This window comes from Cryptotermes secundus, unplaced genomic scaffold, assembly GCF_002891405.2.
Source record: "Cryptotermes secundus unplaced genomic scaffold, Csec_1.0 scaffold96, whole genome shotgun sequence".
Lineage (NCBI taxonomy): Eukaryota > Metazoa > Arthropoda > Insecta > Blattodea > Kalotermitidae > Cryptotermes > Cryptotermes secundus.
In genome coordinates, this window is record NW_019730584.1 from 322,931 (window position 1) to 339,307 (window position 16,377).

At 37.9% G+C, this 16,377-nt stretch overlaps 1 protein-coding gene across 9 annotated transcripts in view; it reads right to left on the reverse strand.

Annotated features, from left to right (window-relative positions):
* The window catches only part of LOC111866348 (mitogen-activated protein kinase kinase kinase 15), an 81,325-nt gene that overhangs the window by 21,398 nt on the left and 43,550 nt on the right, over positions 1-16,377 (reverse strand). For 8 of the 9 annotated variants that reach the window (XM_033752215.1, XM_033752217.1, XM_033752209.1 and 5 more), the window contains 7 exons: positions 15,247-15,342; positions 14,675-14,814; positions 13,373-13,510; positions 7,676-7,771; positions 4,641-4,926; positions 2,346-2,504; positions 1,492-1,597 (listed from right to left, as the gene is read on the reverse strand). In XM_033752215.1, the coding sequence (XP_033608106.1) occupies positions 1,492-1,597; positions 2,346-2,504; positions 4,641-4,926; positions 7,676-7,771; positions 13,373-13,510; positions 14,675-14,814; positions 15,247-15,342 (1,021 nt within the window). The remainder of the gene's footprint in view (positions 1-1,491; positions 1,598-2,345; positions 2,505-4,640; positions 4,927-7,675; positions 7,772-13,372; positions 13,511-14,674; positions 14,815-15,246; positions 15,343-16,377) is intronic. The other variant, XM_033752216.1, reaches the window with a different exon arrangement.

The window sequence follows — 16,377 nt, forward strand, 5'->3', positions numbered from 1 at the left end:
CTGTGTTGGTAAGTGCCAGCAGCAATTTAACTGAACAACTGACCAAACTCCAACAATCTGGATCTACTAATATTTGATAAATATTGCGCTTCCCTGGCCTGAAAACCAGTAAGATAAATCAATTGGCTTGGAGACAGAACAATATTACAGCACACTTTGTATGCATCTTATTAACCTTTATCAGCCGGGCCATTTAAATTCCGGTAATGGCAGCGGGCCGGAGTTAATTTAAATGCCCTCCATTGTAGAGTAATAAAAATTGTAATCATGTTACTGAAAATGCTGTGACTTCTACAGTTTTTGTGATAAACGAACGAAATAAACGCTACTTTTATCTAGAAAGAATATACAATCAGATATTGTAATTTACAGATTTTAGAATCTGTAAAAATTGTTACATTGATTCCAAAAAAAATTTTCCCCAATTTTGAGCGTCTGTCCACAAAAATGCATAAAGCTTCTGCACAAAACGTTTCTGCAATATAAATGCATGCTGCTGACATTCTCTCTTACTATGTCTTATCTGGCGAAAGGGGAGGAAGTTTGTTTGTACTGCACATTCTCCAGTCAAGGCTTCCTGTATACAAGAGTGTTCTTATCCTACTTTGTCCTTATGAAACTCTGCCTGTTTATACACATATGTTGTGGTCCCACTATCCACACAGAGGCACTGTTCTTGGAATATCCCCTCATTCCCTTTGCTTCCACTTCAGAATAAACTGTAACACAATCTGAATGGTGTGATTTACGCCTCTCAATTTCGGCTTCTTCCATGCAAAATGGGGCCATGGTGCATAGTTGAAATTGTGATGTTTTATAAGCGTTAGGAATAGAGGAGACCACTCGCCATCACTGGCCTACTTCCTGCTAATACGAGACTAATGTTGTGTGCGCGCTTCACGTGGAAAACAGAGTTACATACGGACAAAGTGCATGAATTGCGATGTCGGACTCTGCATTCGGTTACATACAACATTCAGTTAGATGATGCAGGAGGGAAGACAGGCTACTTATAAAGCTGGTGTCCAAAAATAATGCAAGTAGAACAAGAATTTCTATCTTAAAATTAGATTTTAAAACACTGTGTGCACGCGTGGACTGCGAGTCACCATAGGGTGTCCTTCGGCCACTCGCCTTTACTTTAAAGGTCCCCACACGGTGTATTTTGGCTCATAAAGGTTAAAGCAAGCATAAACCAATTGCATATATGGGAGACTGTGTCTGTCTGTCCACAAGTTGGGAGCTCCATGATGGATTTTGACAAAATCTAACATTTGAGACATTTACAAAACACTCCAGGATCATTTTGGTTTTCATCACAGAAGTATGTTTGCATCAAAGCTATTCGGAGCAGCTATAAGCATTCATGTGTCTAACTGTAAAGAATGGCTGCGGAAGCTCTGTCAACTCTGGTAAGGGTTACACATTCTCAGCCTTGGTTTACTGGTATAAAAGGGTAAACAGTACCTACTGAAGTAAAAAATTGCTTACCAGGAGATAACACAGTGATAGCTGCCTGAACAGCATTTCGGACCAGGTTGTCCAGTGCAAACATCCAATGAGGTTTGATGCTGTGAAGTCGTAACACAACATTCACCTGTAAATGCAAAGACACAATTTATTTCTCACCGACAATAAACTGAAATAATTAAGAGCAAGGATCTGGTGTGTTTATAGATGCTTCCCACTCTGGACATAACTGAACAAAGCAGCATAATTTTCCTTCAAACTAAATTAAAAAGTAATGTTTGGATGAGAAGAGACCCGATCAATGTCCCGATTAATGACCAATGTCACCAATGGGTTTAATTAATTAAAGTCATTTAAGAGTTTGTACATACAAGTACAGGTATCCTTCAATTTTCAAAGGTAATTCAATCTACTCAAACTGTTTGCAAGGTGAAAATCTGTAAATTGAGAAAGATATTCCCATTACTTTAAACGTAAAAGTTGTTCACTTGTTCGTGAGTCCCGGAAAAATGCCCCCAATATTTTTTAATGTATGTTTTAATAGTAAATAAGCATTAAAATAAAGACACTATTATCTGTTTCTGATATTTATCATTGCAAATAGAACTGTACTTGCAAGGCAACAAACCTAGAACATACTTTTCTGAACCAATATAAAGACAATGCAACCCTCAGATCCTATGTAGCAGCTTTCCACTACTGTATTATTGCACAGATACTGAACAAAATGTTATCTGTAATTCACAAGAACATTATCACGAACAATAACAGTCGGCACTCTAAAGAGCAGTTTATATTTACTGTGATGTTACTACCGCCACCACTTAAACTTAGCATGCAAAAACTAATAAAAAAATAAATAAATAAATACTTACAGACTCTTGAAAGAGGTAGATAGCAAAGTGGAGCTGGCTAATAGCAGCTGCATCAAAGTCCAGCTCTTCCTTCAGCGTGTGGATAGCACTTTCAATTACTTCCCGATTTTGATCAGAAATGTAATCCTTCATTCCCCGCATCACTATCTCCAGGTGGGACTGTAAAACATTGCGTTCATTTTCACCTCTTGGCAATTAACCCCACACCTTGCATTTTATGGAACCCAAACATTCATTACCACCATGTTCACAAAGGCCTACGACATGACCTTATCCTGAGCCAGATAAATTCAAACCATGCCCTCATACGCTATTTCTTTAAACTTTTCAGTCAAGTACTGTGGTGACCCTGTTGGGTTGAGTACACTCAGAATATTAAAAAAAATTAATGTTAAGTTTTCTGAATGAATTTGCTGGTATGCCATTACAAGTACTTCAAAATACTGTCAAGAGATGGCAATACCTTTTGGATTTTACCACTTTTTGATATAATACACAGGATATTTACACAAATTTAAGCAATGCACAAAAAATTACTGCACTATCACCTAGCAGGGGCAACTGGTGAAGGGCAAAACATTTGCATGATGACCTTGAAAGTTACATTACATTTTAGTATCATCCCCCATCTATGCACAGGAAATTTTGTTGGCATTGCAGTACATTTTCTCTTAGTTTCTTCACTTTTCCTATGCTAATGTTCATTCTACCACTGCTCCATACTCATGTATCACCACTTTCTGAGATGTGCAATAGCCCTCACCAGGCAGCACATTATCACATTGCCACTATATAAAAACAATACATTCCATGTTTGATTTGTATATGAAAAGTTTCAAATGCAACCGCATCAGTTATTACCTACATGTACTAATCCACTGCCTGACTAAGAAAGTAATTCTCAACTATCACTGCAAGTGCATGAGAGAGCAAACATTTCAAGGTGTACAACAAAACAGAGGCCCTTCAGTTTAGACATGAAATATTCATGTTTAACTTTCATTAACAAACTAGTGTGTGTGTCCTAAATCTTTTCAATGCATGTCTTAACAGATGAACATGTTATTTGTATTTTAAGTTCACACCACATTTCAAGCAAAGTAACAAAATCAAAATATTGTGACATGTTGCGACAAGCCGAGCCCCCCCCCCACACCAGCAGTGACGCGGCGGGTGAGTCAGCGCTCCCCTCCCCCCCCTCAGCGGTAACGTAACGCTTGCGTAATAGGCGAGTAATCACCCCGCATCCTGGCAGCTATGCGCGGTGACGTCACGAGCGGAGCCGAAGAGAGCCGAGCGGAGCCGAAGATAACCGAGCCCCGTAACCGGGTAACTATGCAAGGCGAATCAACAGCGGTGACGTAACACGATGACGTGGCACTCATTACGCAACCGGCAAGCACTGCAGCTATATAAGTGAGCTGCACAGCTGGTACCAGTCAGTTCTAATGTGGCTACCAGAGAGTTCTACTGTAGCAGCCGCCTAACACGGTTGTACTGTGACATCCGCCAGTTATAAAGTAACAGTCGCCGAGTCGAGACGTAGAGTCAGCCAGTCAGTTGTATTCTGGCATTTGGAGTGTACTAATTGTGATACTGCAGATAGCAGTAATCGTAAATCTGTAATTTGGGTGATTGTAGGAGCGAATGTGAAATAAAAGTCGCTATATAAAATACGGCGTGAAGTTATTTGTCGCGTTATACGCCCGATACGCGACAATATGTAACAAGAAAAACACACAAGGCACCCTATGAAATGATCAAAGAGAGTGAGAACTCAAACCAAAGCTAGAGAAAGAATTATTTCATTTTTAGACCTGCAGACTTAATTCTGCCATCTTGACATTTCATAATTTTTCCCCTTTACAATAACCAATGTCGTCACAATATTCCTCATTTATCATTAAGATGAACAGTTTCTCAATCTTACTACAATGTGCTGGGGGCACGCAGTAGCGTAGTTGGTTGGGGCACTATGCTACAAGCTGGAAGGCCACAGGTTCAAGCCCCGATGAGGTCATTGGTTTTTTTTTTCAGTTGACCTAATCCTTCCAGCTGCACTAGGCCCTGGGGTTTACTCAGCCTCTAATAGAAATGAGTACCAGGAATATTCTTAGGCGTAAAGGGCGGCCGGTGCATAAGGCTGACAACCTTGCCGCCATGTATGAGCCAATTGTCTAGAAAATGTGGGAACCTCAACATCTCACAACCCTATGGGCCTTCACGGCCTGTTACAGGGATAGCTTTACTTTTTTACTTTTTTCCTTACAATGTGCTGAACAGATCTAAACATACCATTGTGAGGACTGTTTCACCAACATCCCGATGAATGTTCTTCATCCACACCTCACAAATCTTATGTTCATCTTGGCTGAGGACCCTAGAAAGGGTCATTCGCCGCTGAGAGTCTTTCTTCAGCAAGTAGAAGCCATCATGTTCTGCTGCCTCACCCAACACAGGGGCTCCCCCAGGTCCTTTGGCCCCTGGGCTCAGATCCACCTCGGGTGAGAGAAGACCACCAGAGGAACTCCGTCTTGTAATACTGGGTGTTTCTGGGTCTGTCTCACAGGTAGTGGTTAAGCTGAGGGTGAGAACATTTGAAATTGGTTATTATTAAAATTTATGACTCGGTTAAAAGTTGCATAAATAAACATGGAACATGACTTCATGTCACAAGATTTTCTGTGAAAACTGGTAACTACTCAACTGACGAAAAAATTTCCTGCTTTAATGGAACTCGACCTGACTACACGTTGTTACTAATCTCAGACAGACACATGTACTTGTTTTACCATTAGATTAGAGAGCTTAGCACAAACTGAGCTGCTGTTAATGAAATGTGAGCACAAGCAATTAACACAGCCCTGCAAAACTTTCATTCACAAGGAACCAAAACTTTAAAAAATGTTAGATTTCAGGTTGTCACAGCAGTAACTGCAAAGAATGCAATCTCCTAGGAAGTGATATTGTCTAGTCTGGCAGAAGTTTGCTGATATTTCAGGGGAATGTACTGTCTCCATTTTCATAGTCAAAAACTAAGCCACACAAGCAACAAGCAGCAATCTGCTTGTTGCCTACTTGGCTTACTCTTTGACCCTGGAAATGGATGGAGGATAGTACATACAGTGGAACTCCATTTAGTGTTCCCCAGCATAATATTTTCTCCAATTTAAAGCTCGATTTCAACTACCCAAAGTAAATGATAACAGCGTTAAACAATCATCAATTAAAATTTTCCTCAGATCAGTGCTCAAATCATCTGATTCTAAAAGAACCCCTAAATGGAGGTTCTACTGTTCTTACTACTAATTTATGGTCCATGCAAAGCATTTCACAACTTGAAGGTTAAATACCACTGCTTGAAAGAATGAGTATGGCCTGCATTTAAGATAAAAGTAAAGTTTGTGTGCTTAAATAAGCACCATGCTGTGAAGACATATGGGGAGTGGAGGTACAGTTCCATATTTTAACTTATATGGAAGTGAGTGGTAAGCTTCACATCCTGGAAGATTTACTAGAGGGAAAAGAGCGCTCAATGGTTTGCACTTGGATGGTTCCTAAAATAACACTATGTGTAAGAATATACGGCATACCTTCCACATTACGGACAGACTATGTTTTTGAAAATATGTCTATTATGAAATTCAGCAATGTAAACCCAGTCTTCCTGTTCATTCACATGCCATAAGTGGAGATGCATTTCTATGCAATTTTCTTCAGTCCACAGTTGTAATTAAAAATGCTTTCTACATATCATAAATAATATTAAAAAGGTAAAGCTATCCCTGTAACAGGCTGTGGAAGCACATAGGGTTGTGAGACGTCAAGACTCTCATATATGGTGGCGAGGCTGTCAGCCTTACGCGCTGGCCGCCCTTTACCCCCAGGAAGATTCCTGGTACTCATCTCTGTTAGAGGCTGAGTCAACCCCAGGTCCATAGTGCAGCTGGAAGGATTAGGTCAACTGATAATATCAAATGACCTCATTGGGAATCAAACCCATGACATTCCGGCTTGTAGCACAGTTACTCAACCAACTATGCTACTGCGTGGCCCATCATAAATAATATTATAGAGGCAAAATATAAAAAAAAATATTTGTCCCTGAATTTGATGTCCTGTTTCCAAGCATCTTAAATACAGAAAATACAGTGACCAATGTAAAATATCATGTGACTAGCAAGCATAATACCAGCAATTCCTGTGTCACTGACACACATGCTAGAAAATGGTTACCTATATATCTTACTACATCACAGACACATGTGCATATGCGACCTGAATTTCTTAACAAAACGCTGAATTTGTCACTGTTCTACATTTTGTGTTCCAGAACATTTTTAAATTTATCTGAAATTTATATAAGGGCAAAATTATGGTCAGTGGTGTGGATTGTATGGTCATGTTTTATAGTTTCTGTCAGAGTCAGATTCCGTAACCCAAACTTTCATAATGTGTGGGGCGCACTATGTTCTCTTAGGAGAAGTCAACTTAAAATGTCAGAAGTGAACAAGTCTGACAAAGTGTAATTTTAACCCAAGCTATTCAATGCATACTTTCAGATCACTGGTAAACATATTCACCATCAATGGTGAAATAATTATTAACTCAAAAGGTAAAAAATGGAGTTAAATAATATATAAAAACTATAAATGTACTAGCATATGGAATCTGATATAATGAATAGTGGAATTCTCATATTAGATTTCAATTCAAAAGTCTCATTTTAATTAGGACTCTTAAATTTTCTCAGTTTGCAGTTTTTTGTACTTTACATCCAAATCTATGGTCCTTTTTACCAATGACAAACTGACATGCCTAGATAAAAAAAAAGAAGAAAAAAAAACAGCACATGAATAGAGTTCAATCAACTATTTCAAGTGGTAAAACTCAACAAACCCAAAGCTATTTCCTTCAAATTTTAGCTAAAATGGCAATTACAAATACCACATGCCTCCAAAATGGAATCTTAACTGTTGTAAGAAGTAAGAGAGTACACCTGAGTGTCAAGTGGAAATCTTTTCTTTGTTCTTGAAACAGAAATGTCCGTAAGTTGAGCTGTAAAGATCATGTTCTATGATCAGAATAATGATAAAGCAAAATTTATCTCTATAACATTGTGATACAGCAAACCATATAACCAAAAACAACATGCACTAAATTACATTAACATCTTGCAACCTTTCTGAATTTTACATAAAGCAAGTGTGTAGAAAGTGGCTCTTAGTGTGAGCAGGAGAAATGCAAGTGATGTTTTGCAGGGCTGAATTAATAATACAGAAAATAAAAGGACCAAGCAATATTAAAACCAAACAAAAGTAATGTATTACCTGGAAAAGGATAGAGCTGCAGGCATGCTGATGGGGGAGAGCAGAGAGGGACCCCGTGCACTCACAGGGTTCGACTTAGTACTGAAGCCTGCACTACTGCACATGAAAGAGGGAGGGGCCATAACATATCATGTCAAGAGTTGTCATGGCTAGTAAGACAATAGTAACAGTGGGTGTGTAAGCTAGTCAATTATTATTTTCCAGCAAATGTTTGTTAACATCCTGGAAATATTAAGGAGCAATTACTTTTTCTCTCATTAAAATACCTTTGATTATTTAATAAAATGTTTATTTGAAATTATACAGTCAGGGAGCTGAAAAATTCTTGCAAATGTAAGTAATACACATATGATTAATCAGTTACCACGAAACTGGCATTACAAGTTAAGGGGGGGGGAATATAAATCCGTGCAAAGACACTGCACATACTTTCTAATATGCATCTGGCCCTGACTACCACATCTCGGAAACAAAATCAATTGTTGCTTGGTGCATCACTGAATAAAAACAGAATCCATCTGACTGGTAAAGGTGATTCTGACAAAACTGACATTTCTTATTTGTGCTCCTAGTGCATGTACCATTATATTTCTGATCATACCATACACACCACTTTATTTACAGAGATCATCTCATAAACTGCTGAAATCAGAGTTGTTAGACTGGTTTAAGAGAAAATCCCAATTTTGTTTTTTGGGACCCACCTGAAGAGCCTCTGTTTTTGGAGCAAGAATGTTCATATTCACCAGGCACCAACTTATGAGAAACTCTTAAATACTGAATATGAACAAAATACATCCAACTGTTATGGTGCTAAAAAGACGCAAAACCATCCATCCATCCAGACACAGATGGCATTCCAAAAATAACTTTTTTCCCCCTCTCTTTGGGGAGGTTCAAAACCCTTTCAGAGTCAAAATCTTAAGAATAGATCTTTTCCATAATCACAACATTTCTTATACGTGTGACACACATGAGAAACTAAAAAGAGATGTTATCAATACAGTTCATATATAAATGAACTACAAACAACAGAAAGAGAGAAGTTATTAAATTTCATGTGCCATATGAGCACAATAGAGCCAAAATTATTTAGTGTGTGTATTCTTAATGCACTGAAGCAAGGAAGAATCATATGATATTAAAAATATGTATTTTGATAACACGTGAATAATATCTGCTTCTTGCAGGACAACAGATCCATAATGGCTACTTAATATTTCCAGTTGCAACCACAGATGCGCTTAATCATGGGAATTTGTTTAAATTTTTTCCCTTCAAAAATGTCCAGTAAGGTTCAATTTTAGTTAGTTCCTTTCATATTTAGCGTAGAATCTTGCTTTCAGTATAAATCACTGTTGAGCATACAAAACACTATAAGACCCAAAGGAGTATGGCAAGAACATGCAAGTTCAAATTAGGATATTATTTTTAATAAACTTCAGAGTAATTAACATCATCTTCATTTGAAATAAAATTAAAAACTATACAAATAAATTAGTCCAAATATTTTCTCATAAGACTTCATATACTACAAACACAAAATTTTACTCCATGCATTAATATAGAAAATATCACTTTGTTTAATTTACAAAATAGCATAGGTTAGTTCAAACATAAATCCACTGAATTTTAGCAAATTTAATTTTCAAGCTAACCAAAATTCATTTCAATGTGTATTTGTTTGTCAACAGGCATTCATGATACAATGTATGAAAATGTGTCCATGCAATTTGTCAGTAAAAAAAGTATGCTAAGGACAATATAATGGTAAACAGATGCGCTCAATACTGCAATTACAATTCTGAGAAATGGAGGTGCTGATAAAAGTATTAATTTGAAATAATAAATAAATCAATTTTGACTGTGTTATTGTTACTAAAACTATAATTTTTCTACCCATCATAAGCACATCCACTGAAAGCAGAATTCATAAAGTAAATAGCACATGTTTGGATATTAATAAATAATGCACCCACCTGAAAATATAGATGGCCACCAAAGCAAATTAAAAAACTAAAAAAGAACCTGGAAAATTAATATTAAAAACTAAATTATGACTATGAATATTACTTTTACTAAACCAGCCTTCATAATTAAACACTTACCAACGGTATTTAAATACCCAACAGTGCATGTCCAGATCCCCATTGTACAAAGAGTTCAATTTTAAATGAGGCATTATCAAAGTGCTCAACATACAAACTTCACTAGCAGTGGTCTCCCATCACTACATCTAGCACTCATATTTCTTGGTATGTGTTATCAAAATTCATTATTATTCACTATGGTAATTATTATCAACTTCCTCCTTGTATTTCCTGCTGGAAAAGGATGTTTGTAACCTACTTATTGCTTAAGATACAGGCCCCACAGTGGCGCCTAACTCAACAGAAGCATATTACTAATGCACGTATGACTAAGCACATAAGAATGCTTTCGAGCACATCAATCCATGTCACAGTATGAGAGCAGTATATGCATATGCATTACGAACAGGCCTTGTATCATTGTTTTACTATCATCTTTTCAAGCATACGAAAGGGAAGTAGGACTGGGAGTCCCATGACATACATTTACAGCATGTAAAACATTTTATTCATGATAAGAGGTATGTAAAGGCATACTTAAGACACTATTCCTGGTCACCCACAAATATCCCTACACTGTTCCTAGATGCTGCTGCGATCACATGACTGCAGGGACCGCTGGTCGATAAGAGAGGGAAGAACTTGACATCATGTAACCCAACTAAAATTTGCTGTATAATGTAACCTGTCCAAGTGGTGTCTGGATAGAAATGAGTTACAAAATGCCAGTCAGTTACGGTTAGAAGCACAAATGACTTAAATGTCAAAGTGCAGCATCAGACACCAACCATCTTTTCAAACATTTCATACAGATTAAATAAGCTGTCTGCAGTAAATGATAAGTTATGGATTTTTAACTCACTAATACAACATTTAAAGAGAACAAAAATGAAGAACTTACTTTCCCATCACTGAAAGTTACAAAATGGTGTAAAAAAATTATATATAGCACTTAAGGGTACTGAATACATGACTGCGTATTTGTTCTAGCATAATGATACTATATATTTTAAGTCACTTTTCCTTAATATGTCACTGATTTCTCATTACACTAATTACAATTACAAATTTCATAATGAAAATGTGAAAAACAAATTACTGTCATTAGGACTACAACTGTTAAAAGTTCAAAAAATGTACCTGCAGTAATACCACATTCACACATATAATTCATGCCTCCATGATTTACATATCTCTACTTTCTAAACAGAAATTCCTGAAAAAATGAAATATCATGCTTTTACCCTTGATTTTCTTGGTTGAGGGAGAGTTCAGGAGGAGGATGAAAATAATCCCAATATCTCCAGGTTAAATTTCCTTCATTTAAGGTTTTCCTATTTAAAAAAAGAAAAAAGAAAAAAAAAAAAGGTAAAGCTATCCTGTAACAGGCCATGGAGGCACAGGGTAGTGAGATGTCAAAGTTCCTACATTTTCTAGGCAATCAGCCCACAGATGGTGGTGAGACTGTCAGCTTTACCCCCAGGAAGATTCCTGGTACTCATTTCTGTTAGTTGTTGAGCTGACCATAGAGACACAGTGAAGCTCGAAGGATTAGGTCAGCTGAAAAATTCAATGACCTCATCAGGAAATGAACATGCGAAATTCTGGCTTGTATCGCAGTTCCTCAACCAACTACACTACCACATACCCCCTAGGTTTTCCGCAGTATAACATTAATTCCACTGTGTTCTAGAATAACCTCGAATCTTAACTGGAAAATTCACTAGACACAAATATGCAGGGAAATAAAGAAAGGTATCTGAGCAATGTTAATCACAACTATGACCAACTTAAAATGTTACCAGTGGAAGTACATTATAATACTTAATGACGTGTCTTATGTAGTCTGACAATAAAGTTTGCGAACTAATCGAGGTAAAAGTGCTACACACCTCATTGCTCAATATCACTGCGGGTCACCTTCAAAGTACTCCCCTTGGGAAGCAATGCATCGATGCTAGCGCCCAGTCCATCTTTCAAAACAATTTTGGAATTAGTTCTGTGGAATGGCCTTCAGAGCTGCTGTTGTATTACTCCTGATGTCATCAATGTCATCAAATTGCCTACCTTTCAATATTTCCTTTATCTTCAGGAACAGAAAAAAGTCATTGGGGGCTAGATCTGGTGAATAGGAAGGGTGTTCCAGCACAGTTATTTGTTTATTAGCTAAAAACTCCGTCAGAGATGGTGTTTTTTGGTGAGCTCCTTTGGAACCATTTTTGCAAAAAACCTTCCTCATGTCAAGATCTTCAGTCAAGATTTTGTTTTTCTGTCAATGTTCTCTCCTGACAGTCAGCTGATGATTTTAAAACACAATTTGTGGAACTTTTGCAATGTTTTCTTCATCTCTGCTCACTGCTGGCTGTCCTGATCTCTCTTTGACAGTGACAGTTTCTCTTCCCTCAGAAAAACGTGTCATGCACTTGTAAAGAGCAGTTTTCTTCATAGCTTTATTCCCATAACTTTCACTAATATATCTCTGATTTCACTTCCACTTTTGCCAAGTTTAAAAGAGAAATTTAACGTTTGTTGTTCAAATTCAAGCTCTGACATGCTTGTGACGGCACACCGGAACACACTCAGACAATAATAGACGCTACTCAGAGACTGCCATTGATCAAAAACAACAGAGCTGTGAAAAGCTTATATGCCAAAATCATCAAACCATTTTTTATCGCTTAGTGGGGAGTGGAGTCCAACTGGGTCCACTCGTCATGGCGGCCACTAATTGGCCTATTGTACCTGCTCTGGGTGATTATGATGATGGATAATTTGGTGGAATGAAGATTGGCAGGGGAGCCGAAGTACTCAGAGAAAACCCGCCCCAGCGCCACTCTGTCCACCACAAATCCCACTTCACCAGACCCAGGACTGAACCCGGTCAGCCATGGTGGGAAGCCAGCAACAAACCGCTTGAACTATGGTGCGGCCATCATCAAACCATACTGAGGTTTCTGTCCACTGCTGCCGTAGCTAGCACACGGTGGCGAGTTCGTGAACTTTATACAAAGTATCATCACAATTCATATTTAAGAAGCATTATTTAACATTTTACTGTTTCAGCATTAGAAGCCGTCTGGTCCTGGAAAGATACTACAAAAGTAAAAACTCACAAGCTTCTCCTCTGTGACCAAGCACTGTGCCACAAATGCATATAGGGAGCATACAGGTACAGTTCCAAGCATTTTGTGTTTCAGCACTACATGGAGGTGAGGGGTCAGCTTCACAATTACCCTTCTGAGAAAAGAAACCCTGGTATCCTTGCATACAAAGCTGGGTGGTATGAGACCTAAATCTAGGCTGGAAACAGCAGTGCAGTAGTACTATTCCCTTCCCAGAAATGAACCCTGGCCAGTCACTTCACTGAGAGCAAGATACACTCTTACAGTATGCTTATATACCCCAAAACCTCAACATGGTGAAAGCCTAGAAAGAAGGACTAGATACCCTGAATTTTGCCATATGGAGATTTTCTTTTGGGGTCTTCATGAAAAGAACGGGGGATAATCCAAAAAAGCAGTCACCAGTGTTGTCACAATAGCATAATCTGGTTATTCTTAAACACACATGCAATATAAAATTCAAGTGGCATTTTGATAATTCTTACATTTCGTCTGGAGAATTCTGGCCATGACATGTAGTATGATTAGTAGTTCTATCATAGCGTCCTCCCACTCTGTCTGCAGGCACAGAAATACTACGACTGAACTCCTGAGGGGCTGCAAGCCGAGATGGTTTCTTCTTTCTGAAACAAATTACTTCTAAATTTTAAGTTTTCAGTATTCCTCATCAAACCTGGAAGGGTTCGGTCAACTGAAAAATCCAATGACCTCATTCCGAATCAAACCTGTAACCTTCTTTAACTGCTTATATAAAGAGGTTAGTCCATCATAAATATATTGTGACATGTGGGCTGTTTCTAGGAAATGAACTGGCAAACACATTGCCACAGAGTGTTTGATTCTTGGAAACCAAATGGTTATGGAACGTGGTTTCCATGGATATGAAAATTGGAAATTGTAAACATCTGGAAAACAAAGTGTTGCTATGGAATTAACACATGGTTCCTGCAGCAATGGATAAGTATGCAATAACAGAGGAACTGTTCAACATGGTGACTTATTTTCCAGCCAATCGAAATTCATTCATAAGAGAATTCAGAACGCAGTTCATTAGTTGAGTATTCAGCTCTAAAGTGTTAACTAGATACGCTTCATACCCAAGCAAGCAGCAGCATACACTGAAGACTTTTTTGTGTGCCAGACTTATAGTAATCTTTAGTGTTATAATTATCTGTGGTTACAACCTGTGAGTGTCCAATAAATCTATTCACCAATCCAAACCCTGTCTACAGTCACTAATACAAATGACAATATGCAGTAATTATAAAAATATGAACGTTTTTGCAAAACCTGCATTTACTTAAAACCTCATTTTAGAGCAAGGAAAGTCATTCTGCTACAGCTTTCTTCAGCGGGGTTTTCACTGCAACTAGGAGAAGTCCATCTACTCAGTGAACCGAGGTACACCATACATTGTGTAGGCAAAGTCCTGTTCACATTTCAATTTCCCAATGGCAAATGAATACAGGAAGTATGTTGAAAACAGAATCCAGTGACTTATGATAATGAGGTACTTGTGTGTGTCACTGCTGATGGCACAAGCTTCATTCATATGGTAGATGGCACAACGGTGCTGACATTCTCTTCAGCATTTTGAATTTATGTGTGTTTGCATATCTACATATTCATGAAAACCCTGAAGCTATCTAAGTAGTACTGGGGAAAAGAAAACTTTTTTTTTATGGACTTTAATAGGAGACAAATTTTGATGTGCCAAATAACACACCAAGTTTCTTACTGCTTTACATATAATATGACATATTTAGCACAAGAAGTGAAAAACTTACTCGGTCAAAAAGGTGTCCTCCAGCAATTCTGCAGCAGTTGCTCTTTTATCTGGGTCTGCTTCAAAGCAACATAAAATGAAATTCTTGGCCTTCTCTGAAAGTTCTGTTGGAATTTCTGGATGGATCTTATAATAGCCCACCTATAACAATAAAAATAACTCTAGAAAAACCACGCAGGACTTGAGAGTTCTCACAATGGTGTTTATGAAGATTTCTATTTTCTGGGATATAATGTAATCTGCTGAGAGTCAACCAATGTTTTGGAGGAACATGCTGCCTCTATCTTCATGGTTAAACAGTGGAACAAGGAACCAGCAAACTTCACTGGCTGCCTGCTTCTTGCTGATTTCTTACATGACTTACTGTTTGACCCTGGAGACTAAGGTAACAAGTTCCTTCAAAACAACTGTAGTCACTCAATGCAGTGTTATATACCAAAAGGTAAAACTCTTCTAGAAAAACCACTCACCTCATAAAGAAATATTAAGTTAATCTTAACACTACTAAATAAATTACACAAATCTTTGCATCTACAGCAAAATTAAAAATTAAAAATACATTTTAAGGCATACTTTGAAGACTGCAGCTTGTGGAGATCCCAGTTCAATGAATGGAGGTTTCCCTGTGGCCATTTCCACAACCGTACATCCAAGTGACCAAATATCAGCCTGAAATACAGGAAGAGGCCTAATTACTGCCAGTCAATAAATCATGCACTCCCCCTGCAAAATAAACACATTTTCATATAACCAATGTCCCAAGCAATTATAAAAGCCATACAGCCATACATAAAATGATCTTGACTGGATGACTGCACAAGATAGGTCCCAAATATTTTCATATAAATGTTCCTTTACACTGCAGGTGTAAATTAACTACTGCAAAGTTATCCCAACAACCTACATTAAGAAATTATTTTTGCATGTATTTCACTAATCACCACATCAAATAATTCCAACAAAAGATGCAGTTGTGATAAATGCAAGACTGCCTCCATCTTAAGGGTAAAAGAGGTTAGTCTAACAGGGCTCATCTTCAGGGTATGGGGTAGTCTGGTAGATAGCTGTTTTGGAGGAATCTGCTGTCTCTATCTTCAGGACACAAGAGAGTAGTCTAGTAGATAAAAAACCAATGTTTTGGAGGAGCTTATTACCTCCATCTTCAAGGTAGGGAGTCACGTCCCAGATTATCATTTTACACCTTAATGACATACATAGTTTAACCTGTTGCCATGGACTGTCAAGCAATGCATAAAGATGACTGCTTGAGGTTTGGCTTCCACCTCATGAGTAGTATTTGATCCATATGAATTCTGCTTGTAGATGCCTTAACCCTTCCCATCATACATCAATATATAATTGACACTGAGTATGTTCTTCCACAGACAAATGTCAATATATGTTTGCAAAGTTTCTTTCGCGTCTCTCCGATTATAAGTTGGTCATATGTCACTACTTGCCTCTGTATACAATACCACTGCAATCATGAATGTTTAGTCTGCATTCTCCTGCCATCTGGAAGTCATAATTTGAACATCTTGAGGAACGAATGTCATTCATATACTACTGTGTATCAGTGTTAGCAACATGACTTTGTGTTCTCATACACATGTGCCTTCTGGCATGAAAAAACTGAAATATAATGCCATGTAGCTGTTGAGAATTGAGACACGCCCACCACCCTTTCCTTCCCCCGGGGGGGGG